Raw genomic sequence first — 26,712 nt, 5'->3', positions numbered from 1 at the left:
GATGAATTCCCTGAGGGGTGTAGTTTTCAAAATGGGGTGACTTGTGGGGGGGTTCCACTGTATTGGTGCTTGGGGGGTCTTGCTAATGCGACATAGCACCCACCAAAATTCCACCAGAATTTGTGCTGCAAACTCCAAATATCACTCCTTCCCTTCTGAGTCCTGCCACTTTTTGGTCACACATGAGGCATTGCCGTACTCGGAAGAAATTGGGGCACAGATTTTGGGGTGCTTTGTCTCCTTCATTCCTTGTGAAAATGAAATATTTTGAGCCAGAACTGCATTTTTGTGTAAAAAAATGTAATTTTTCATTTTCACTGCCCACTTGTATCAAAATTGGTGAAACCCCTGGGGGTTTGAAATGTACACTATACCCCTAGATGAATTCCCTGAGGGGTGTAGTTTGCAAAATGGGGTGACTTGTGGGGGGGTTCCACTGTATTGGTGCAACATAGCACCCACCATTCATTCCACCAGAATCTGTGCTGCAAAATCCAAAAATCACTCCTTCCCTTCTGAGTCCTGCCATGCACCCAACTGGTATTTTTTGGTCACATGTGAGGCATTGCCGTACTCGGGAGAAATTGGGGCACAGATTTTGGGGTGCTTTTTCTCCTTCATACCTTCTGAAAATGAAAAATTTTGAGCCAGAACTGCATTTTTGTGTAAAAAATGTAATTTTTCTTTTTCACTGCCCACTTGTATCAAAATTGGTGAAACCCCTGGGGGTTTTAAATGTACACTATACCCCTAGATGAATTCCCTGAGGGGTGTAGTTTGCAAAATGGGGTCACTTGTGGGGGGGGTTCTACTGTATTGGTGCTTGGGGGGTCTTGCTAATGCGACATAGCACCCACCAAAATTCCACCAGAATCTGAGCTGCAAAATCCAAAAATCACTCCTTCCCTTTTGAGTCCTGCCATGCACCCAACTGGTATTTTTTGGTCACATGTGAGGCATTGCCGTACTTGGGAGAAATTGGGGCACAGATTTTGGGGTGCTTTTTCTCCTTCATACCTTCTGAAAATGAAAAATTTTGAGCCAGAACTGCATTTTTGTGTAAAAAATGTAATTTTTCTTTTTCACTGCCCACTTGTATCAAAATTGGTGAAACCCCTGGGGGTTTTAAATGTACACTATACCCCTAGATGAATTCCCTGAGGGGTGTAGTTTGCAAAATGGGGTCACTTGTGGGGGGGTTCTACTGTATTGGTGCTTGGGGGGTCTTGCTAATGCGACATAGCACCCACCAAAATTCCACCAGAATCTGAGCTGCAAAATCCAAAAATCACTCCTTCCCTTTTGAGTCCTGCCATGCACCCAACTGGTATTTTTTGGTCACATGTGAGGCATTGCCGTACTCGGGAGAAATTGGGGCACAGATTTTGGGGTGCTTTTTCTCCTTCATATCTTCTGAAAATGAAAAATTTTGAGCCAGAACTGCATTTTTGTGTAAAAAATGTAATTTTTCATGTTCACTGCCCACTTGTATCAAAATTGGTGAAACCCCTGGGGGTTTGAAATGTACACTATACCCCTAGATGAATTCCCTGAGGGGTGTAGTTTGCAAAATGGGGTGACTTGTGGGGGGGTTCCACTGTATTGGTGCTTGGGGGGTCTTGCTAATGCGACATAGCACCCACCAAAATTCCACCAGAATCTGAGCCACAAAATCCAAAAATCACTCCTTCCGTTCTGAGTCCTGCCATGCACCCAACTGGTATTTTTTGGTCACATGTGAGGCATTGCCGTACTCGGAAGAAATTGGGGCACATATTTTGGGGTGCTTTTTCTCCTTCATACCTTCTGAAAATGAAAAATTGTGAGCCAGAACTGCATTTTTGTGTAAAAAAATGTAATTTTTCATTTTCACTGCCCACTTGTATCAAAATTGGTGAAACCCCTGGGGGTTTGAAATGTACACTATACCCCTAGATGAATTCCCTGAGGGGTGTACTTTGCAAAATGGGGTGACTTGTGGGGGGGTTCCACTGTATTGGTGCTTGGGGGGTCTTGCTAATGCGACATAGCACCCACCAAAATTCCACCAGAATCTGAGCTGCAAAATCCAAAAATCACTCCTTCCCTTCTGAGTCCTGCCATGCACCCAACTGGTATTTTTTGGTCACATGTGAGGCATTGCCGTACTCGGGAGAAATTGGGGCACAGATTTTGGGGTGCTTTTTCTCCTTCATACCTTCTGAAAATGAAAAATTTTGAGCCAGAACTGCATTTTTGTGTAAAAAATGTAATTTTTCTTTTTCACTGCCCACTTGTATCAAAATTGGTGAAACCCCTGGGGGTTTTAAATGTACACTATACCCCTAGATGAATTCCCTGAGGGGTGTAGTTTTCAAAATGGGGTGACTTGTGGGGGGGTTCCACTGTATTGGTGCTTGGGGGGTCTTGCTAATGCGACATAGCACCCACCAAAATTCCACCAGAATCTGAGCCGCAAAATCCAAAAATCACTCCTTCCGTTCTGAGTCCTGCCATGCACCCAACTGGTATTTTTTGGTCACATGTGAGGCATTGCCGTACTCGGAAGAAATTGGGGCACATATTTTGGGGTGCTTTTTCTCCTTCATACCTTCTGAAAATGAAAAATTGTGAGCCAGAACTGCATTTTTGTGTAAAAAAATGTAATTTTTCATTTTCACTGCCCACTTGTATCAAAATTGGTGAAACCCCTGGGGGTTTGAAATGTACACTATACCCCTAGATGAATTCCCTGAGGGGTGTACTTTGCAAAATGGGGTGACTTGTGGGGGGGTTCCACTGTATTGGTGCAACATAGCACCCACCATTCATTCCACCAGAATCTGTGCTGCAAAATCCAAAAATCACTCCTTCCCTTCTGAGTCCTGCCATGCACCCAACTGGTATTTTTTGGTCACATGTGAGGCATTGCCGTACTCGGGAGAAATTGGGGCACAGATTTTGGGGTGCTTTTTCTCCTTCATACCTTCTGAAAATGAAAAATTTTGAGCCAGAACTGCATTTTTGTGTAAAAAAATGTAATTTTTCATTTTCACTGCCCACTTGTATCAAAATTGGTGAAACCCCTGGGGGTTTGAAATGTACACTATACCCCTAGATGAATTCCCTGAGGGGTGTAGTTTGCAAAATGGGGTGACTTGTGGGGGGGTTCCACTGTATTGGTGCTTGGGGGGTCTTGCTAATGCGACATAGCACCCACCAAAATTCCACCAGAATCTGAGCTGCAAAATCCAAAAATCACTCCTTCCCTTTTGAGTCCTGCCATGCACCCAACTGGTATTTTTTGGTCACATGTGAGGCATTGCTGTACTCGGGAGAAATTGGGGCACAGATTTTGGGGTGCTTTGTCTCCTTCATACCTTCTGAAAATGACAAATTTGGAGCCAGAACTGCATTTTTGTGTAAAAAAAATAATTTTTCATTTTCACTGCCCAGTTGTACCACAATTGGTGAAACCCCTGCGGGTTTGAAATGTACACTATACCCCTAGCTGAATTCCCTGAGGGGTGTAGTTTGCAAAATGGGGTCACTTGTGGGGGGGTTCCTAACTTTTAGCATGTTATGGTGCCTAGAAACCTACATGGTGCCTAAAAAATAATCTCATAAAAAGGAGGCTCCAAAATCAAGTAGGTGCTCCTTCTATTATGAAGCCTGTGGTTTGGTCACCGTGCACACTAGGGCCACATATAGGATATTTATGAAAACAAAAGAATTGGGGGAATCAATTTTTAGTCACATTTCTCTAGTAAAATGTACTGTGTTCCTTAGAAAAATGTATTAAAATTGCAAATCTGCAAAAAAAAAGAAATTTTGAAATTTCACCTACACTTTGTTTTAATTCCTGTGAAACACCTAAAGGGTTAACAAACTTCCAAAATGCTGTTTTGAATACTGTGAGGGGTGCAGTTTTTGAAATGGCATCATTTATGGGGGTGTCTCACATACAAGTCCCTCAAAGTCACATCAGAACTGAACTGGTCCCTAAAAAAATCAGTGTTTGAAATTTTCTTGAAAATTTGAGAATTTGCTATTCATATTGTAAGCCTCCTAGTGTCCCAAAAAATTAAAAGGAAGTTGAAATAATGATGTCAACATAAAGTAGACATATGGTCTATGTTAGTTATTCACTATTTTGAGTGGTAAGATTATTTGTCTCACAAGCAGAAAATTTAACATTTTGCAAATCGCTAAATTTTCCATTTTTTCACGATATTTTGGTATTTTTCACAAAAAAACACAGACTGTATCGACGAAAATTTACCACTAACTTGAAGTACAATGTGTCACGAAAAAACAATCTCAAAATCACTGGGATAAGTAAAAGCAAAAAAAAGTTATCCCCACTTAAGTGAGACATGTCAGAATTGAAAAAAAGGGCTCTGTCAGGAAGGCAAAAACAGGCTCTGTCAGGAAGGGGTTAATAAACCCTATTCTCTGTGCACATTACATATTGCTTCATACAAAACCTTAGTTCCACCTTTTACAAATTTTATCCATGTTAAACCCCCCCCCCCCCTTTTTTTATTTGACACAGAGTACACTGATTATATGTTTGTTAAACCCCATCATTAAAAATGCATTAAAAAGGTTATTTATACATCATCTATTTTATAACAATTGCAATTTGTATTTAGACTTGCAGGTGACTTATGAGTACATTTTTATTAACTTTTGACTCCACCCACTTTGCATAACCTCACCCAACACGTTTTGTCACATAGCACTTTTTAGTTGTGTTTTTTAAATAAAGCGACTCTCCAGTCTGCCAGATGTTTTAGACACAACCTTGTCACAGTAAACTTCTGTAGTTGAATCTAATGAAATGATCGTATGAAACACAGATTTTCCCAATATTTGCTGGAGTATTTCACTATAGCATCACATTCCTAAACCTAACAAAATGCAGGCCAATTTTCAGTGACTATTATGTGACTTGTAGCGTAATGTGCAGCTAGTGGTCATGAAAATAGTTTTTAAGCCCCAATGTACAGTGAGTCAGTATGTTTTATTTGTAATTTTCTCTGCTGCCCTGTATTTATTTATTCTTGTCTCCAATTATCCTATATAATCTTATTTGACATTAAAAACCTGTCCTATATGGAAATATATATTTTTAACAATTATAGTTTCAATCTTTTTTTCTCAAACATTCCCAGTACTCCTAGTTTATCACATTTGTCTGGTCAGGCTTGGCTTAACACTAGTAGATTGTGTTTCATCTATTGACACATTTTTATTATTGTGGATTTTGTTTTAAAAACCTTTTTTTACAATTTCTTTGAACAAAGGGGCAGAGCCTGCTGAATATAGGCCCTTATTCTGGTTCACTCACAAAAGCAAATTCCTTCTAAATGGACAAAACCATGTGCATTGCAGGGCGGGAAACATGTGCAAAGAGAATTAGATTTGGGTTGCGTTTTACTTCAAATCCCGCCTCTGAATCAACGCTGCCCTCCCCCTCTGGGGGTATTGCCCGCATCACAACCACCCCCCTGGAGTGCGGGCAGCTGCTGCAGTATCGCCCGCAAATCCCCCCCGTCCCCCGGAGCGCGGGTGCCCGCCGCAGTATCACGCCCCACCCCCAAGCACAGGGGGGGGGTGCGGCGAACGGAGGATTTGCCTGGGGCGAGGGGGATGGTTGCACCGGCCCTGAGTGTATGGCATACAGTATTTATTCACACAATACAGAATTGCTTTACTGTACATATGTACAGTAAAGCAATTTTTTATTCAAAATATTGGAAGCATGGCATAATGGAATATTTCTGCTGAATTAATTTTCAAAACATTATTAATACACATTTAATAGATATGTAGTCATCCCATATAGAGGACCACCTACTGTATGTATGGAGATAATGCATTGCATACAGTATACTGTATCATTAAGATACTGTTACCAATGACTGTGAAGTAATTTCAAATTCACTGAAAGGAACACTTGATTTAAACTACAAGATGAAGGATCTATTTTTGGTTTAAAGGCTATTTTTTCCTTCATTCAAAATTGGTATTTCATTATAATTAGAGACAATGATTTGTGCACAATTTGAAATGGACCTGGTTAATATAACCTTTCTTATCAAGCAATTATATGCTTTAAGACTAGCTAGAGATTCTTCCAATCCTCTACCTTCCTGTAATAAAGCATTAAATTAGTATAATTTCTACATTCTCGTGTTAAAGCAAGGCTTTTTAAGAGTAATCTAAATTTAGTGCAAGCTCTAGAAGATAATTACATTTTCTACTCTGCTGCTAAAATAGCTATTAGTCGTCGCAGTTGGTTATACTCTAATTGATGCTTTTTTCCAAATACAAAACAGTTAACCAAGTTTTATTATATATAAAAAATTAGGTACTTTTGTAGTTTCACAGCAGCACTGCCCCTGGATCGCATCGCATGTGGTAAATCGATTTGCATGCAATGCAATTTAGCACACCCCCACTATCCACATCCACATCCGCCAGAAGCGTGTGAGCTGTTCATACCCCCACTATCCACGGCGGCGTGGATTTGATTTTATAAAGTGTGGCAAGTACAGCGAGCCACCAAACCCAAAGCGTGGCGAGCGCATGCGGAAAACAATAAACGTAATACACGTCAAGTAATACGTGGGCGCTCGCCACGCTTTGGGCTCGCCACATTTTATAAAATGAACTCCACGCCAACGTGGGTAGTGGGGGTATGAACAGTTCGGGAGGATGCATACCGCGTACGCGCGCCACGCTTCAGGCTGACATGGATAGTGCGGGTGTGCTCCGCAGGCAGTGCTGCTGTGAAACTACACAAGTACCAAAAATAATACCAATGGCACAATTGTATAGAGAATTAAAAAATTAAACCAACGGTTAAATCCTTGGGGGCAAATACAATTAATCACTTTCATTCCCCCTCCCCAGCGGCGTGCGATATTCAGGCAGCCGCAGGGTGGTCCATTAGACATAAGAAATTTTGTCACAGTAATTTCTATAGGAATTGCTGTAAAAAAAAATTCTACTTTAGAGCAGGCGAAAAAGTCAGGGAAATTCCCTATTTCAAGGTAAATTGGCATGCAATGATTGAGCTTGTCGAGTACATCTGCCAGGCACCGCCGTTGACGATTCCGAATTACCTACAAGAAGCGGCTTCGCCTCTCACCTCCCCCCTCACACTTTCCCATGAAGTAAACTCCCATGTCCCAAACACGGTACAACAGCAGTAGGTAATGTTAAAACAATGAAAAAACATTAAAGGTTCGGGCTCTTTTTCCTTCTATGCCCCATCCCGTCTGTCACCCCCCCCCCCCATCTGTCCATCTATACCCCCATATGGTGATCTGGCTGTATGCTTATGCCCCTGTCTTTCCTCGCCCTGTCTTTCCTCAAGTCCTTCCCGCTATACAAACTGGTGCTGTAGCTGTTTGTTCATCTACAGTATGTCCCCTTCAGTCCATTTATGCCCCCATCCATCTGTCTATACCCCCATATCATGCGCTGTGTGTTCATCTGTCTTCCTATGCCCCTCTAATATGTCCATCTATGCCTTCTCCTGTCAGTCCACCTGTTCATTTACGGCCCTTCTTGTCCGACTGTCCATCTATGTCCCAATATGGTGCTCTGTGTGTCCATCTGTCAGTCAATGCGCCCATCTGTTGGTCCATCCATCTTTGCCTGCAACCCTGTCCTGTACTGTAATCAAGTGGTGTCTCTTTCTCTCTCTCTCTCTCTCTCTCTCTCTCTCTCTCTCTCTCTCTCTCTCTGTATGGCACATGTGTCTTAACATTGCAGGTGAGAGTTCGATGTTTTTTACATAAATTTGATGTGGTCTCGAATTACCCTATGGGACAGTAATAGACATCTGTACCACCCCAGGGTTTTTACTGCATATTTAGATGAGAGAATCCCGCCCATAGATAGATAGATAGATAGATAGATAGATGATAGGTAGATTATTTCTGTAAGGTAGGAAATTTTCTTGAGTAAAAATAAATATCACACTAAATTACAAAAATAAAAATCAGTTTTTACAGAAGCCATCTTTTTTTTTGGGAAGAAATCCAGAGGCACTTTACAAAAAATGGACCTTCTGTTAAAATATTACTTCTGTTTGTGAAGTGACTTTTACCCAACCTATCATTTGCCAGGCCTCAAACCTATACGTTTTGGAATTTTGCTAGGACTTATTTTATTTATTTATTAACAGTTTCTTATATAGCGCAGCATATTCCGTTGCGTTTTACAAAGGAGACAGTGATACAACAAACAGGGTATTTACAGACAGTCAAAAGGTAGGAGGCCCTGCTCGCAAGCTTACAATCTATAGGGAAATAGGTATTGATACATAAAGATAGATACTGTATTCTTTATTGCATCGATTCCACCAGAATGCAAGGTTCTGTGACTGGTTTTGGAATTTGATAAGCTTGCCTGAAGAGATGAGTTTTTAGGGAATGCTGATAAGTTTGGAGACTGGAGCAGAGTCTTATTGTGCTTGGGAAGACATTCCACAGAGTAGGTGCAGCCTGAAGAAAGTCTTTCAATCGGGAATGGGAGGGAGTAATGAGTGTGGATGAGAGACGCAGATCTTGGGAGGAGCGTAGAGGTCGTGTTGGAAGATATTTTTAGAAAAGAGAAGATATGTATGTTGGTGCAGTTTGGTTTATGGCTTTGTGTGTAAGTAAAATAATTTTGTATTGAGTACGGTAGAATACATGAAACCAATGAAGTGACTGACAGAGTAGCTTTGCAGACGATGAATGTCTGGCTAGGAAGATTAGCCTTGCAGCTGCATTCATTATGGACTGTAATGGTGAGAGTCTGTATTGGGAAAGGCCAATAAGGATACTATTGCCATAATCAATGCGTGAGATGATGAGAGCACGGATTAGAGTTTTTGCAATATCTTGTGTAAGGTAAGGGCGAATTTTAAATATGTTTTTTAGGTGCATGTGGCATGATTTTGAGACAGATTGAATGTGGGGTACAAAGGAAAGTTCAGAGTCAAGGATAACACCTCGGCAGCGAGCTTGAGAGGTAGGAGTGATTGTCATCTTCTCAACAGCAATAGAGATATCAGGTTGGTAACTACTATTTATTGGCGGAAATATAATTAATTCTGTTTTTGAGATATTACGTTTGAGGTGGCGAGATGATATCCAGGATGAAACAGCAGAAAGCATTCAGAGACACAGCTCAATACAGATGGGGACAGGTCCGGGGAGAATAGGTAGAGCTGAGTATCATCCACATACAGATGATACTGAAATCCAAAGGAGCTGATTAGTTTGCCAAGAGATGAGGTATAGATTGAGAAAAGCAGTGGATCTAAAACTGAACCCTGAGATACTCCAACTGAAAGAGGTAGCGAAGAGGAGGTTTGAATCAGAGAAACGAACACTAAAGGAGCGGTTAGATAGGTAGGAAGAGAACCAAGAGACTTAGGGATTGTAGTGTTTGTATGAGAAGTGTGTGGTCAACAGTGTCAAAAGCAGCAGATAGATCTAGAAGAATTAGTAGTGAATAGTGGCCTTTAGACTTAGCAGTGACCAGATCATTCACAACTTTAGTCAGTGCTGTCTCTGTGGAGTGTTGGGCACGAAAGCCTGACTGAAGCAGGTCCAGTAAGTTGTGCGAGTTAAGAAAGCGTGTGAGGCAAGTGTAGGCAAGTCTTTCAAGTAGTTAGTAGGTGCATGGAAGTTGAGAAATGGGAAGGTAGTTTGAGAGAGAGCTCGGATCAGAATTCTGTTTTTTCAGAATCTGAGTAATAACTGCATGTTTGAACAATGAGGGAAAGACACCAGTAGAGAAAGAGAGGTTACAGATTTCAGTTAAGATTGGGATGAGCACAGAAGACAGAGATTTACTTATTTGTGAGGGTATACAGTCAAGAGGAGAGGTAGTAGAGAGGAAGAGAAAAGTACAGATACTTCATCTTCATTCGTGAGATCAAATGAAGTAAATGCGTCAGAGGGCTCCGGTATGGAATTGAGCAGATCACCAACTGAGTTGGAGCATAACAATTCATCTCTGATCTTGTCACTCATCCCTGAAGTAGGAAGCAAGATCTTGTGCATGGATAGTGGCTGGTGGCTTGGGTGAGGGAGGGTTGAGAAGGGATTTAAATGTATTAAAAATACATTTTGGGTTAAGAACTTGAGCAGATATTAGAGTTTGGGAATTTTTTGTTTGGCAGTTTCCAGGGCATAACTATAGGACTGGTAGATAGTCTTATATGTAAAGAAATCCATTGGACTGTGAGATTTCGGCCATTTAAGATCAGCTTTGCGTGAGAGATTTTGTAGGTGTCTCATTAATTTAGAGTGCCACGGTTGGCGTCTAGGCCTACGTGGAGTGTAGTGGGTAACTGGAGCCACTTCATCCAGGGCTGTTTTTGAGAGTTAGGTTTAGGTGTGATACCGCCATCTCAGGAGTAGTGAATGCAGAAATAGGAGCAAGCTGTTGTTGCAGTGAGGAGGAGAGTACTTGAAAATTAATATCCTTAATATTTCTGCGGGCTTTAGGTGGATTAAAGTATTTCAGTGTTTTTGAGTTAGAAGTACTAGAGGACAGCGTGCAGGAGATAAGCTTGTGATCTGAGAGAGTGAAAGGAGTATTGGTGAATTCAGACACTGAGCACAGCTTAGTGAATACCAGATCAAGGCAGTGGCCCTCCCGATGAGTAGAGGAGTCAGACCATTGGGAGAGGCCAAGAGAGGAGGTTAGAGAGAGTAGTTTGGAGGCATGAGCAGCAGATTTTTGGCTATCAATAGCAATGTTGAAGTCACCCATGATGATGGTTGAGATGTCAGAGGAAAGGAAGTGAGGGAGCCAGGCAGAAAATTCTTCCAGAAATCGTGTTGGCTGCCCAGGTGGGCGATAGATAGCTGCAACATGCAGCAAGAAAGGATTGTAAGTTCTGCTGGAATGTACTTTAAATGATGTGAATGTGAGTAATGGAACCTGTGGAAGAACTGTGTATGTGAAGTATTGGTATTTTATGTAATTAAAATCCCTTTTTCGCATTAGTAATCACACAGAGCACCAATTATTGCATTTAGATTAGGTTGACTTATTTGTAAAGGAGCAGCTTTCTATGGATCATTATCGCTATAAAGTACCTCATCATATGATGGGTATTGATCATTGGATAGACAGACATTAGGTCTACAAGCATCAGGTTGGCCACTGCAGTTCGACATGCATGAAGGTCACCATGGGTTAGGTCAACAGGGACATTATGTTGACACAAGCATTCGGTCAACATGGGGAAGGTCAACAGCCAAGAGGTCGACATAGGATTTTTTTTACTTTTTTTGGTCCCGAATGTCGATACAGTTGACATGGACACTAAAAAAGTGCACCACATCCCCTCGCAAGGATCGCTGTGCTTGCCACACTATTTTATTCCCTAACCACTCCCTAGTGGATGGTAGGACATGAAATACCGCCTGTCGGCTCAAAAAAAAAGTGAAAAACTCCATGTCGAAATTTTGACTGTGAAACTTCCCCATGTCAACTTAATGTTTGTGTCAGCATAATGTCCCTGTCAACCTAACCCAATTCGAGTTTCAGTCATGTCAGCCTTCATGCATGTAAACCTTCAGTCATGTCGACATAATGCTTGTCAACTTAGTGACCATTTACCTATATGACACTGTGAAAATCTTTGATTATGTTAACTGCATCATAATAACTGGAAGGAAAGACTAAGGAAAGTTTCTTCAAAATATCATTTGGCCTTCAATAACAATTGATTTATTACTTTGTTTTTATAAATTTGGCATTAGAAGAAACTATGTGTTAAAATTTGCCTTTAAAACTGTGCTGTGGTTTCTTATATTGCTACTTCAGATTCTATAGCATTTACATTTTAAATTTAATAAAATGTGAACAGCTGTTCTGTTGTTTTGATGCCTGAATAATGTTTGTTAAACATGTGTTTTGCCAAATATGCTAACATAATCTATTTTATGTAGGAAGAAAATGAAATACCTGCAAACGTTTTTGTGAAAGAGCCAACACCGGTGCCTAGCATAACAGAAGGTCCTGAAGACTCCATTGACCCTAACAAGTCTCAAGAGGAGACCATGCACACGATTGACCTTTCTTCAGATGATGAAATTAATCATGAAGAAGATGGGCATGACGACAGTATAGATGAGAAATTTGGAACAACTAGAGCTGAAAAAATGAAAAGATCCAGTCTGAAGAAAGTCGATAGTCTGAAGAAAGCATTTTCACGTCAAAATATTGAAAAGAAGATGAACAAGATCAGCACTAAAATTGTGTCACCAGAAAGAAGAGAAAAAATTAAAAAGTCATTTACTCCTTCCCAAAATAAATCTTCAAAGGGCTCTTCATTTAAATCTCCAATTACCTTTAGCATCAAGAAATCCCATGATGAGGAGACAACTGTGGAGAGTGAAGAAAAAGCAGCGAATGAACCAGCAGAAGAACAAGCTGTGAATGACCAGCATGATACTCTGGTGGCTGAGAAGGCTTCTGAGGTGCTGCCTCCAAATGAGGAAGTAAAAACAGTGGAAGACTCAATAGACCGCGAAGCCAACATAGAAGAAGCACAAGTTTTGAGCAAAAACATTGAGCTTTCTATTGTGGAAGATGATGAGGATAAAGAACTGGACTTTGAAAGTGAGAATCCATTTAGCCCTGAATATAAGCCAAAGGCTGAGGAATTAGAGGAAGCGTATGAAGTACCTACTCCATCAACTGGTCTCCAAATAGATCAAAGTGTATAAATGTGATTAATATACAAACAGCTGGTTGCAAGTGGAGATTTACATAGAAATGTGTTCAGGTCCATTTCATGCAGAAGGTTGTGTGATAATGGGTGCTTAAAAAAAGTAACTCCGTGAGGTTCAAAAATATACTTAGAGGATGGACCCTATACATAAAAAGGCTAGATTAGTAGTGATCATCTAATCATTTAATTGATAATTATTTACAGGCAAATTTTATTAGAATACTACATCACCTATTCAATCCTAATATTACTGTTTTTAATATAGCCTATATTATACTGTAGTTGTAGTAAACATGCACTGTAAAACATGAGATGGGCCTTAGAACTAGCCTGTATTATTTCTGCACCAAGCTGTGCACACACCACCATCTATGATAACCCTTAAAGGGTTTTTCTGAAAGAAGATATTTTAACATAAACAGTTTTAGAAACTGAGATAGAATCACTCTTCTCAAACCTCGTTCTCTCCATGACTTCTCTCATTATAATAAATGGGACCAATAATTAAAAGAACATATGATTTTATTTTTCGTATCTATAGAAGATGAAAAGGAAAAATGTTTTAGCCTAATGACAGTAACGCTAACACATTATTCCTTTTAATGGTTTACAGATAGTTTTATTCTGTTTGTCTTTTTGACAGATCTACAGTAGCAATCCTTACACAAAGAGCAAATAACAATGATTGTATTATCTAGCATATTAGCAGACAGACTAAACTGTAATGTTATGTATTTATGGATACACAAATGGAACAAGTTTATTTGAGGCAAACAGCACAATACAGATATTGATGCACAGAACTCAAGGCATGCTTACCCCACCCATCACCATTACATGCATACCACAATGAGCAGAGATATGGGATGTGGCAGAGTAAGAACAAGAAAAGAGTTTTCACCACTTATGTCTTTTATAAAGCTACTGCACCGTTAGTGGGAGCCTGTAATGTCTGATAAATGTCCATTTAGAGAATATGCAGCCACTATACATTATAAGGACACTTTTTTTTTTAATAGATTCATTGCAGTAGGGACAAATGTCCCTTGGAAGGGGTAAACTTGTCAATGGGAAGAGATAAACTTAATTTACAATTAAGTTATGTTGGTTACTAGTACAGCCATAATATATCTAATATACATATAGCTGCAACTATACATTTTTATGCCTTGGGCAGTAATTGCACCTCTGCCACCTCCCAACTCACAATACAAACCTAAAAAGAAAGGCTGCATATATAGCTCTCATGTTAGCCTCACTTTTGCTCCATCACACTTCTAAGCATTGGCCATAACTATAAATCAATCTCTAGCTTTAAAACTATTGCCTAGTCAATCTTTGTCGCTGGCCTACAGTACCCTAGAAATGTAAATAAAAAGCCTTACACTGTATAAATTGTTACACATTTGGTTTTGTGTTGGTCTTGATGCAGTTACAGTATGTTACCCTTCACGGTCTGCAAATGGCTATGGTGCTAATGGGAGCTTTGCTTTGGGTCCACTAATGTTCTTAATATGAAAAATGTGCCCTAAAGTATTATACTTAATATCCAGTTTATATTGTTAGTTAGCTATTAAGGGGAAGATTCAAATAAGTGCCAAGTCCTTTTGTAGCCTTGTCCGATATGTTTCTGCACACTGTTGCATATAGTATGGTACAGAAAATATGGCTTCTATGAATTACAAGCTATGTTTAGTACCAGCAGCATATTGTGGATACAAATCATGTGAGGCTTTAGGACTTAAATGACTCTGCCCTTAAGATTTTGAGAGTAAACTTTACATCAACAGTTTAGACAGTACATTACACAGTGGATCCGATACGTAATGCCGGCGGTCGGAATGCCGGCGGTTGGAATCCCGACCGCCGAAATCCCGACATGGGGGGGACGTGGATCGCCCCCCCTTGCGGGCTCACTGCGCTCGCCACGCAGCGGGCCTGGTGCCTCGCTACGCTCGGCACGCTATTTTATTCTCCCTCTATGGGTGTCATGGACACCCACGGAGGGAGAAAGTTTTGGGATTTCGGCGGTCGGGATTCCAGTGTCGGGGTTCTGAACGCCGGGATCCCGACCGCCGGCAAATTGACCGCATCCCTACACAGTATATACCAGCTTGATGTATTCATCCATCGCCTTCACACTATGTCTTCTTCACATAATAGGCAAGTAATATAGAATATTATATAGAAATTCCATTACAGAATAGAACATGCGAATTAAAGAATTTGTCAGCACAGATTCTCGATATATAACTATCGACATACATAGACACTGCTACGTCTCTTCACTTTGTATTTATAAACATTTTAAAAAATGCACTTGACATTTATATGCGCTTTATAAATGTATATATTGATGTGGTATAGTAAAGACTACATCAACTGATAACTACTGTAGCACATTGGGAAAGTTATTTCAATAATGAAAAATTGATTTATATTCATGATGGTTACAGCATGTGTGATGGTGAAGTCATTGTATTTGCAAGTTTTTTTATTTTTGAAAATGTAAACAGAGTGATTTTATTAGATACTTATTATATATCTACAAGAATTATTTTCATATAATAACATTAAAAGATTTAATTAATAAATATTTTATTACAATAGGGGCATTAGTCTACCCTTTTGTTCTATTGCACTAAAAAGAATTATCACCTGACACATAATCCTGATGATCTAGATCAACTTCAAAAAGTAAGAAAGCCCTTATTAATAGGAGAATATTATTTGCCTACTCTCCCAAAAAAGCCAGAAAGTTTCTGAAAATTGTGTGGCACTCCCGGCCTTCTGGCAAAGTGAGTAAATCTCCCACATATGGCCTCAAGCTGCTGCCAAGCCGCTCCCTTGTCAAGTCAAGTGAAGTGGGTAAACCTGTCCTGTGATGTCGTTCGAGCACAATTGCATTGTTGAATCAAGCCCACTTTCCAATGCCCATAATCTTAAAATGTTAAAATGGGGGTGTGGTCACAGTGATGCAATCATGTAGCCAAGTACCCACAGCCTATTAAGCCACATCACACCCCTACACCGCCTCCCAATATACAGCACTACCCCCTCTATGCTGATCTTTGCTGCCAGAAAGTCAGAACGGATTGGGAGTAAAGTATATGTGTGGCTTTCTTGTACTATAAATATATCATGGCTGCCACGGTGGGGCAGACTTTTAGGAGAGAAGGTCTGGTCACTGAAAACAGTATTAGTGCAGGTGGGCTGAGACAAAGCAATGAGTGGGGGGCTGACATAGTGTTCAGGTAACTAACCACTGTTTTCCATAGTTGAGAACACTGAACCTTGAAAAGTTATATAGCCTTTAACATGAGAGTTGGCGTAGAATCTGATTGGCTGGTACTTTATCATTTTTCAAGGTTTAGTACATTTGGTCCTGTATTACCACCTTTGACCTATTCAGAATCACGGAGATTGCAGAAGTAAATTTACGCATATTTGGATATGTCCGTCCTATTCGGAGTCGGATGCAGCTTGGCCGGCCCTGTCTGTCAGCGAAAAAGGGAATTTCAGGACATAAACCGGGTGTCAGAAAAGCAATTTTATGGAACCACCCTAACTTGTGGGCAAGGCCGGTGTAAGGCTTCTCGGCCCCTAGGAAAAACTTTATTCTACTGCCCCTCAATACCCACTTTCCAAACCCTCAAGTGAAAGTGGAGGCAGCATATTTCATTTCCACAGCTGCGATCTGTATTGATGCACAAGGATGTCTTTTAAATTGGCATCCTTTATTTATGTATCAAAAGCATTGCAACAGTTGGACGCAATCTATGCCTACTCTTCTGGATTCTACGGGAGACACCAGAATTTTCAGGTATCCTCCCATATCCCCTGGAAGACTTGGCAAACCTCCTGCATCTCTCCCACTTACTGGTGAAGTAAGCAGAATAGGGTAGATAAATAACTTGAAACAGCTGTCAGCTGGGAGGGGCAGGAACTAATGATTTAATTATATTGTAATTGCATAATTTTGGCCCCACCCCCTATATAAGTTATGGCATTTTATGGTGAGGACCAAAGCCTCATAATGTAACTGGTCTGTTGCTGTCCCCATCACTGCCCACCTGCTCCTCCTCTCTGAAATTATCCTGGAGAGAATTGCAATGGCTGAAGGTATGACATAAATAACAGTAAACAGGCTTCAGAGGGTCCCACGACTACAGTGAGACTTTGCTTGAGATTTATAAGCAGTCCACATGTCTCTTCAACTATCACTGGAGGCCAGGATGATCTCAGACAGCTACTTTGTTTTCTCACTGTACATTTTTGTGCATAAATATTTAAAGCAATACTTGATTTTCCTTTTTATTACCAGTTAACAAAGGAGTGGGAAATTCAGACTAAGCATAAATCCTCCCAATAAAGGGCTTAAATAATACCATCATGCAATAGCACAAATGTGTTGAATAAGCCACAGTAACAAGTGCATCTCAGAAATGGAAAAAAACTCTAATTGGTTGATATATAAAAATAATTGTAGTATTTTATAAGCACTATAGTTTACACTAGAAAAATGAAAACAGAGGAAGAGCTCCTTAATCTGGTAGAGAACACTGAACTTTGGTTATCTGAATTCAAATCTTTTGTTGATATTTTTATGTTGCGTTTACAACAAGATCTGTTAAGAACTTTATTTTAATTTCCAAGTGTTGCAGATCTACTGTATATCCATAACATGAAAAGTGAAGTATGTTTTTTTGACTCCACATACAGACGGAGCATGTTTAGACAAGACAAGATGTGTTGCAACACTCTTAACAGCATGGCGGAAATGGCACAATAAACTAATATTGCTACTCTATGTTAATGGTAGCAGGGCATGTTAAGCACAAATGCCACAATCAGCACACTTAGTAACTGGTTCTCAGTCGTTCATCTACATACTGTACAAGGTGATTCAAAGCACATCCATCATCTTAGATTAATATTTTTATAGCGTATTAAGCAGTATGTATGAGGCTTTCACTTATTTTCTTCCCCCCCCCCCCCCCCCTGCATATATTTGCCAGTGGTAGCAGTGTGTGTGTGTGTGTTTGTATATGTGTGTGTGTGTGTATATATAATTATATATATATAAATATATATTTATTCGGCGGCGGCTCTCTACCAGTAACAGAAGTCCCACACAGGTTTAAAGACCTGTGTGGGACTTCTGTTACTGGTAGAGTGCCACCGCCGAACATATATTGCAAACCTGGAAACAACATCCAAGTTTTGGAAGGCACCGCCATTGAGTATTACTGCATATATTAATAGGAGTGGAGTTGAGTGCTGCTGACCACAATCTTATATATATATATATATATATATATATATATAGATAGATAGATAGATAGATAGATAGATAGATAGATAGAGATATATAGATATATACGGTATATGACTATATCATCTATTACTTACAGTACATTAAAAGCAGATGGTAGGGTTGGCATGCTCTTCTACTGGGAATGAAAGTGTGATGCTTGGCTGTAAAACTATAGCCAAACACCGTACTGCCACTGATATGAAGAAAGAGCCACCACCAATGGCCCCACATCTCAAAAGCTGTTGTATGCTTCCTCTTGATATCAGTGCTCTGAGGGAAGTGGGAGGGAACCTCTGGAGCATAAGAAACACTTATTTTCAACATGAACACAGACTGTGAATATGGGGCCTTATGAATTTTTAAAGCAGTAGGTGTCCAAAAAGTTACTGTTCTGCTCTACGGGAGGTTTTGGTCCTCCCTGAGCTCGCCTTAGGACATATTATGGTATGACAGGTGTGCCACCTCAGTCAAACTTCCCACCTGCCACTGTAGCACATTCAAGGCCTACTTCATCCATTGAACGTCTGTTGCTGGAGAAGCTCAGATGTGATAATAGGCAAACGCATTAGTGTGCACCTGGTATGTATGAGCCCTGAGATGCTTGCTTTTAGACACTCACCACTGGTGATTTTAGACATTTCATCATCGCAACCACCATTGACACCTGCAACTGTCTTATGGCAGATGCAGAAGCTGCTAGGCATCTGAGAATGCAGCAGCTTTCACTGACATTCCTATTACATACTGTACAAACAAGACAGATTTTTTTGTGTCAGGCCACCTCCCATAAATGCCTATAACTTTGCTTCTTGATTTCTGAAACCATCGGTCACATATGCACATAGGCAATAGTGCTTTTGTACGCAAAGAGGGATAATATAATAGTGGGCTGAGCGTAGTGAAGGTACGCGTTACACTAAATGGGGGTCCATGTCGACAGTTGTTGATATTGACACCAAAAATATGTGAAAAATTCATGTAAATCTTTTCATGTATCTACATTTTACATGTTGACCCTGTCGACCTATACAATGCCGACCTGATGACCCTGTGAACCTTTTGACTTTGTTGACTTATTGCATGTCGACCTTTTAAGGTAGACCTATAGACTGTCTAGCTAGACATTGTCTATGTAATATTCCACACCCTTAACAATACATTCAGTCTAATTTCATCTATATCATTTGATCACCTTTATATGCAAAGTAGAACACATTTGTATAGCCAACAGCACATACAGTAACAAGAGAAATACAACTTGTGCAAAAGGTTTGAATTGCCCAGAGCCCTTTGTAACTGTCACGCAAGCCTTGTTCTACAGAAAGCAGGCTGTATAAGACTATTGCCGCTTCCGTTTCATATGTCCCTCTCAAAGGCACTACAAATGGAACATTATACTGACAGAGACATATTAATAATGTTTGAGTATGAAGTATCAGGATTTATGTAAGGTTATATTTCCAGGAGTCAAAATGCAGTAGAGTGAAACCTGTGATACTGCAGATGATGCCGGAGAAATGAAACACATTATCTTTTACTTGTATTCTACAAATATACTGTACAATATCTCCTTTGTCCTGTATCACATTCTAATATTCTTAAAGAAAATGGCAAGTGTGCATGTAATAATGTGAATATTTCTGTTTATTTCCTGTGTGCTTATATGTGACATTAATCTATGTAGATGTCACCTGGCTTGTTATGCATCCTGTTAAAGATAAGGAAGCTAAAGTTTTACATGTGTTTTTTTTTTTTTTTTGGAATGAATGTGGATATAAACAGTTATGCAATTATGCAGAGATTATATAATATGCGTGAAAGCTGAAGCTAAGCTTACAAAGTCTCACTTAGTTTAAATCGCACAGTATGATGTTATATTTTTCTATGCATAGTAGCTTAGCACATCTGACGCTGTAACAAGCAATATATTGTAAATAAATCACAAATGAAATTCTGACATTTTGTATTTTTCACAACTTTAAAACTGTATAAATACATTCTCAAAATGTGTCCTTTTTACAGCATATGCACGTCGCTTACGCAAAGCCATTATCCTTCAGGTGTATTTGCCGGGAGGAGGTTTATCTTTTGTACCTGCTGTGTTCCCTCTAAGCTGTGCACATGCACACAAATCGCTGAGCGACAGAGCGCACAAAGGCCGCCTGCCCACATTGATAAAGGCTAATATAGCAAAAGCCTGTAGAGAAGAGGAGACTGTTAACAGCAGTGGTCCCCTTTTTGCAGTTGTGGACTCAATTAATGTGTGTTGTGCTGTGTTTTGAATGTTTAATATCATTTTTGAAGTAAAGTTAACACAAATGCTGAACGTCGTTTTCCATATATATATATAGTATGCTGTCTTGGAGTAACCCTTGACTCCTCTCTCTCCTTCAAACCACATATTTAGCACCTCTCACAAACCTGCCATTTTCATCTAAAAAATATTTCCAGAATTAGACCTTTTCTCACTCAGGATACCAATAAGTCCATTATCCACTCACTGATCATATCCAGGCTGGACTTCTGCAATCTCTTTCTAACTGGTATCCCTGACAAATGCCTGTCTCCACTCCAATCTATCCTCAATGCTGCAGCCCGACTCATCTTCCTCACCAAACGCACTACCTCCACCTCCCCTCTTCTACAAGCCCTTCACTGGCTTCTCTTTCAGAATTCAATTCAAACTTCTTCCACTCACTTACAAAGCAAGATTTTTCACGTGCTGACTCCCTTACTCTGGATCTCCCCCTCAGACTCTCCACTTCTATACAGAACTTCAAACGGGCACTTAAGATCCACTTCTTCACCAAACCCAGCAAACTGTCCTCCTAACCTTCTGTTCCTCGCTCTGTCAGCCCCTCCTGTGTCACCCCTGTCTGTCTGCCCCTCCTCTTTAGAATGTAAGCTCTTACGAGCAGGGACCTCTTACCTCATGTGCTTATCCTTTCTTAGTTCAGCAGTCTTTGACTGCACCAAAGCAAGCTGTTTGCTGCCACCTGTATACTTAGAATCTTTTTAGAATCATGGCACCCTAGAGTATTAACAAAAAATTCTCGGCACCCCTAGGCCCAACAAAATAGATATAAAATTAAGTAAATTGTGTTTAAATGTGTATCTTAGGGTCAGTTATGTGGTAAAGGGCAGGATTTGCTTCTGTTTGTACACATAGTTTATGATTGGCAGCCACCAGCACTGGTTTTGTCCATAAATAATTGATCATAAATAATTTGAATTGTCCTGGACCCCCAACCTGTGGCACCCCTGCAAGTGTCTGGAGGCACCCCAGGGAGCCTAGGCGCACATTTTGGGAACCACTGATTTAACCTGTATTTTTCCTGTATTATATTCAACTGTAAGTCACTGTTTTCCTGTTTTGATTATGTGTACTCTGTAATTGGGCGCTGCGGAACCCTTTTGGCACCATATAAAAAAGCATAATAATAATAATAATAAAGTGACAAACAAAAATTTAAATTCCCTTCCAAAGTTGCACAGCCAATATGTTTTGTTGCACACAGCCTTCGTAAAATTAGAGGGAACATTGCCTCCCAGGCATTAATACACAATACTGCTGGTTTTAGCAGCAACTCGGTCTTACTGTGATTGGCCTGTATCAAAACACCAAAAACATTCTGCCTATTGAGTCACAAGGACTTATAAGCGTCAGATGCACATAGGACTTCTTTTGGTACTTATGTAATATCTGGGCTCCCGTTTATCTAATGAGACCACGCTCGCTCGCCACACTATATAAAATCAACTCCATGCGTAGTTGGATAAAGGGGTATGAAAAAATGGGGTGCATTTCACATGGGAGCCCAGATAATACATAAGTACCCTTCTTTTGTACATTTGCATGCGGTACATTCCAGGGTTTGGATGCAATGGGTAATGCAATTTTAAAATCAGCGAGCCTATTGGCTTCTATCGCAGCTTTCTTCTGTGTGGAATCAGACAAGACCCTTCCACACACCCCCCCCCCCCCCCCTAGAATCCCCCGTGCCGGGCACATCATTCCGGTTCCAAAACCCGGAAGTCCTATCATCATATCTCTTACCGCAAGAGCCGTCTTCATGAAATCAGCGTTAGTAAATGCAAAATTCTCACCCATTGTCTCCTGTGTTAATCACCAAAATGCCTACGATAGATCTGATCCTCACAGAGAGGAGACAGCACTCCACAGGCTAATTTCTGACAGATGACAGTTCTTCCAGGAACATGTCTTATCATAGCTAATAGAGCACCCCTTTAACATACTCAGGGCCAGATGAGCTAAGCTTCAAAAGTGATAAAATGGAGACTGTTAATCAACTAGCCAATCAGGTCCTACCTGTCATTTTTCAAACCCATCCTGTGACATGGAAGGTAGGAGCTGATTGGCTGGTGGTTTATCACTCTCCATTTTATCACTTTTGAAGCTTAGTACATCTGGCCTTCAGTGAGAGGCTGAGTAGCATCTAAGGGCTGTGTACATTATTTGTACATATATACTGCTTTATTGCTTCTTTAAGTACAATATCAATCAATAATAAAGAAACCACAACACTATACATGTAAACTAGTGGCAGTCCACATCAAAGTCCAAAACTAAAAGAAGCGACAGCACTACACCATCGGCACACCCAAATTCTTTCCAACATTAGCGGGATCAGTAAACCCACCGGGGACTAGTGTGGGTTCACCAAACCAGCTGCAGATCAGCCCATCCCTAAGCAAAAGTGTAGCAAATCAACCATACAATGTGCACAATCTCTAGAACATTTGTGTATGAGCAGTGACTGACTGCACTGCTGAATCGGCCCTGGCATTTGTGCACCGGCATGCGTGCAGATGCCACACTTGTGCACGCTGCCTCTCCCAGCTTGCAGGAGAGAGGGAATAGTGGTGTGTGATGCCCTCCTCGCTCCTAGAACTCAGTGGCGCACAGAGAGAGCCGCTAGAGCCGCCACAAGTCCATTGGTTTTCTCTGTACGCAGATCGGGAGGCAGAGTCTCCACTTTGCAAATAGAAATAAGCCCCTTTGGCATTCGCCAGTAGTGCCAGATAGCCAGTCCAGCCCTGTGTATGAGGGTATGAAGTTATGATATCAATTAGTGGTTGTAACCTTAGTAGCACTCTGTTGCTGCAGTTGGACAGATGTTTTGTGAACACACTCTTCCTTAGCTACAGCTGTACCCATGGAAACAAACTATGAAGCACACTGATTGTTTCCATAACTCCAGCTGTAGCTAAGGGAGGCCAGTTACTGTATTTGAAACATATCTGCAAAATTACGCAAGTTTCAATCCCTTACTTCAGGCTGGAGTCCACTTTCAAGTTTGAAAAGTTATTCCAGCATACTGTAATAAGTGTTTTAATTAGGCAAAATCATTTGATACCATTCAAGATTAGTTATCCTTTAAGCTCCAATTGACAGTACTGTTGTTTAAAAAGCTAGAGATAGAGATAGAGAAAATGCCTGTTTTGTGCTCTAAATAACCTTGAATGTTAAAATTGTAGCAAATCATTCATCTGTAACTTAGACAAAATACGTTTTAAGACCACAGACTTCCGCTAAATTGCTTTCATTAGTCTGGCTTGTACCAGTTTGCTATGGGTTACAAAACAGAGAATTATTTGCCCTTCTTATTTCTCCAAGGTTTACACTTCATAATTTCCTGCACACAGTTTCAAGCACTACTGGGTTGGAAGATTCAATATGATTAGAGTAAATATTTTCATGGATCATAGACTCAACTAATTTTAAGCATAACAAAGTTTTCTCTATAGGAATAATGTTACAAATATATATTTTTATTAACGTTAAATTTGATTCTAAAATTAGCTGTCTTATGTTGCTTCATTTTGGTTATTAAAGGCAAATTTAACACAACACCATTGTAAATCCCAACTTTGAATTAGTGCTTGGTAGATATGAGCTACTGTATTTAAAAAAAAAAAAAAAAAATTTAAGTTTTAACTCTAATTTTGTTGATAGAATGTGCACAATGCAGAACTGATGCAGAGAATGCACATATGTCAAAGCAGAGCATTTTGGGCCTGATTCAGACCTGATCGCTAGGCTGTGTATGTTCACAGCCTAGCGAACAGGTAAACCCTGAATGCCAGCTCCCTCCCCCCCCCCCCCTCTGCACCATTCGAATCTCCTCTCTAACAAGCAAGTGGATGTGTACGCAATCACATCCCCTGGTAGGCGGTGGCGTGGGTGAAAAATCATTCAATGGTTTCGACGGTTGCTCCCCATAGAATGATTATTTTCACCCTTTCACTAATAAAAGTCATTCTGGCCACAGATCGATGAAATTCGGGAGGGGCACTCATGTTCGGCAGGGCGGCAGGTGGCGCTGACCTGTTCACTAGGTTCCAAGTGTACGCCGCTTATTGAATAGGTCTGAATCAGGCCCATAGGGGGTGCACATGGTGCGATTGTGACTATATAGTCAAATTTACCTAGAAGGCTAGCCAAAAATTCACAGTGTTAAACATGCAGCCAATGCTAAATCAGAATTGCCTAGCAAAAAAGATTGTGCAGGCAAAACAAAGTTGGGTATATCACAGACTATCAAAATGCATCTAGTTAAAATTGCTTGATCAACATAGCTAAGTCAAAATTGGCCCCTAGCAAAAATTGCACCATACAGTATGTACACGCCTTATGAGAAATGCTAAGAACACAAGACAGAAGGTAAGACACTAAGGGAAAAATGTATTAAAGAATATGACTGTCTCAGTCCTATTCATATTTTGTATATGACTGAATACGACTGTTATTGGAGGAGTATTTCATTTACACATTCGTATGCTTAAGCATAATTTACAAAGGTTTTGTATTTTTTTTTAATTCATGTTTTTCGATGTTGTATTTTTTGGGAGTATTTTTTTACAACTTGTACTAGAACACGCCTAGTATACACATGGTAAAAGTCTGATTTTGTGAAATACACCTGCAAATTAAGGTGTAATTTTTTTGGAGTATTTCTTTAAAACTTGTACTAGAATTTGCCTGGTATACGTTCGTATTTTGAAATACAACTTGATAGTAAATTTCAAAATTAAATTGGAGCAATGTAAAATTCAAGGCGTATTTTTTCGATGGCGTACTAATTCGTATTTTTTAAAAATCAGAATACGAAAGGTTGTTATGGTAGTAAAATACTAACGTTATTTCACATTAGAAAATTACAAAAATACGAATACGCGCCCAAATATGAATGAATACGAATACACCAATTCCTACCATATTTTGCTTAGAAAATTTCCCACTAAGCTGGTTATCAGAATTCTGCATCAACCATTCAGGTTTATGACGCTTTCAATATTAAAAGAAAAGTTAAAAATAATAAATGAAAAATAGGCAATGTATTTTTATCAGCATATGTTCACCAGACACTGCTAGTCCGGTGCCAGAATTCTGAATGGTATAATAAAGGCATGTGTGTAGTCATGGTGTTACGCTGGTAAATTTGCACAATGTTTAAATATTTGCACCAGTGTTAATTAAATTCTGGAAATATTTAACTGGTTGTTAATAAACTGACAAAAATGGTTCTCATGGCTGTGTCAGCAATGAGGGATACCAAGAATAATAATAATATAAGCCACACCATGCAGCACACTTATGCAAAATATATAATCGGTTGACCATAGGTGGGTTCTCCATGAATTATTTATATATATATATATATATATATATATATATATATATAGATAGATAGATAGATAGATAGATAGATAGATAGATAGAACAATGGTGGACGGCGGCACTTGAATAATTGACACAGAAGGCCCACCTCAAACATGCGCTTATTTCAGGGGTAGGGGACATACAAATAAACAGTGAACATTTAATAAATGCAACAATCTGAGAATCATACTACTTGCATTAAAGAGGATTGTTATATTAAGGTGTTCTAGTTAATTTTTTCAATAAGCCCTTTGGGCGAGATGGTCCCTAACCGAAAAATCCACTCCGACTCCTTCCGTAGCAATTTTTTTGGTCTATTACCACCTCTCATGGATTCAGTCACATTGTCAATAATAAAATACCGCAGGTCAGAAATGGAATGACCCGCTGATTTGAAGTGGTGGCCCACCAGGCAAATCAGGGTCAGTCTTGATAATGGGTCAAAGGGCAATGGTGGCATGCCTAATGATAGGACTGGCCGTTGAAACGTACTAGACCAGGGTAATATGGCCGTAGTGTCCTTGTCCCGGGATCTAAATAACTGCGACCTGGGCATACCCAGAACTTGTTCTTTCTGGTTTCCTAGAGCAGGGCCGAAACTAGGTGTTTCGGCGCCCGGGGGGCGGCAGTCATTTGGTCGCCTCTCCCCCTGGTTGGCTGAATTCAGCCAATCAGCGTCCGGCGAGTCTTTTCAAAATCTGCTTCCCGCCCACTGCCCGGCAGCGCTAGGAGCCGGAGTTAACCCACCAGTCCCCGGACCCCCGCTGCCTGTCCCCGGGACCCCGCTGCCCTACCCGGGATCCCGTTGCCTGTCCCCGGACCTGCTGCCAGGAGTCCCAGGACCGCACACTAGCGCCCCCCTCCCTCCAGTGCCCAGTGCACGTGACCCCCCCTAGTTATGGCCCTGCTTAGAGTAGCCAGATCATAGCCTCTGAAGGGCCATCTTGTTCTTTCCTCTATTCACAAACTTTT

General features: G+C 40.3%; 1 protein-coding gene across 1 annotated transcript in view; it reads left to right on the top strand.

The window, feature by feature from the left end:
• The window catches only part of CAVIN2 (caveolae associated protein 2), a 56,320-nt gene extending 36,307 nt beyond the window's left edge, over positions 1-20,013 (top strand). The window contains exon 2 of the mRNA XM_083153495.1: positions 11,955-20,013. Coding sequence (XP_083009621.1) covers positions 11,955-12,734 — 780 coding nt within the window. The 3' untranslated portion in view covers positions 12,735-20,013. The remainder of the gene's footprint in view (positions 1-11,954) is intronic.
• Positions 20,014-26,712: the final 6,699 nt, after the last annotated feature.

Source organism: Crinia signifera, chromosome 7 (assembly GCF_055691185.1).
Source record: "Crinia signifera chromosome 7, ASM5569118v1, whole genome shotgun sequence".
In the NCBI taxonomy this organism is placed as follows: Eukaryota; Metazoa; Chordata; class Amphibia; order Anura; family Myobatrachidae; genus Crinia; species Crinia signifera.
This window is presented reverse-complemented; position numbering and strand designations above follow the sequence as displayed.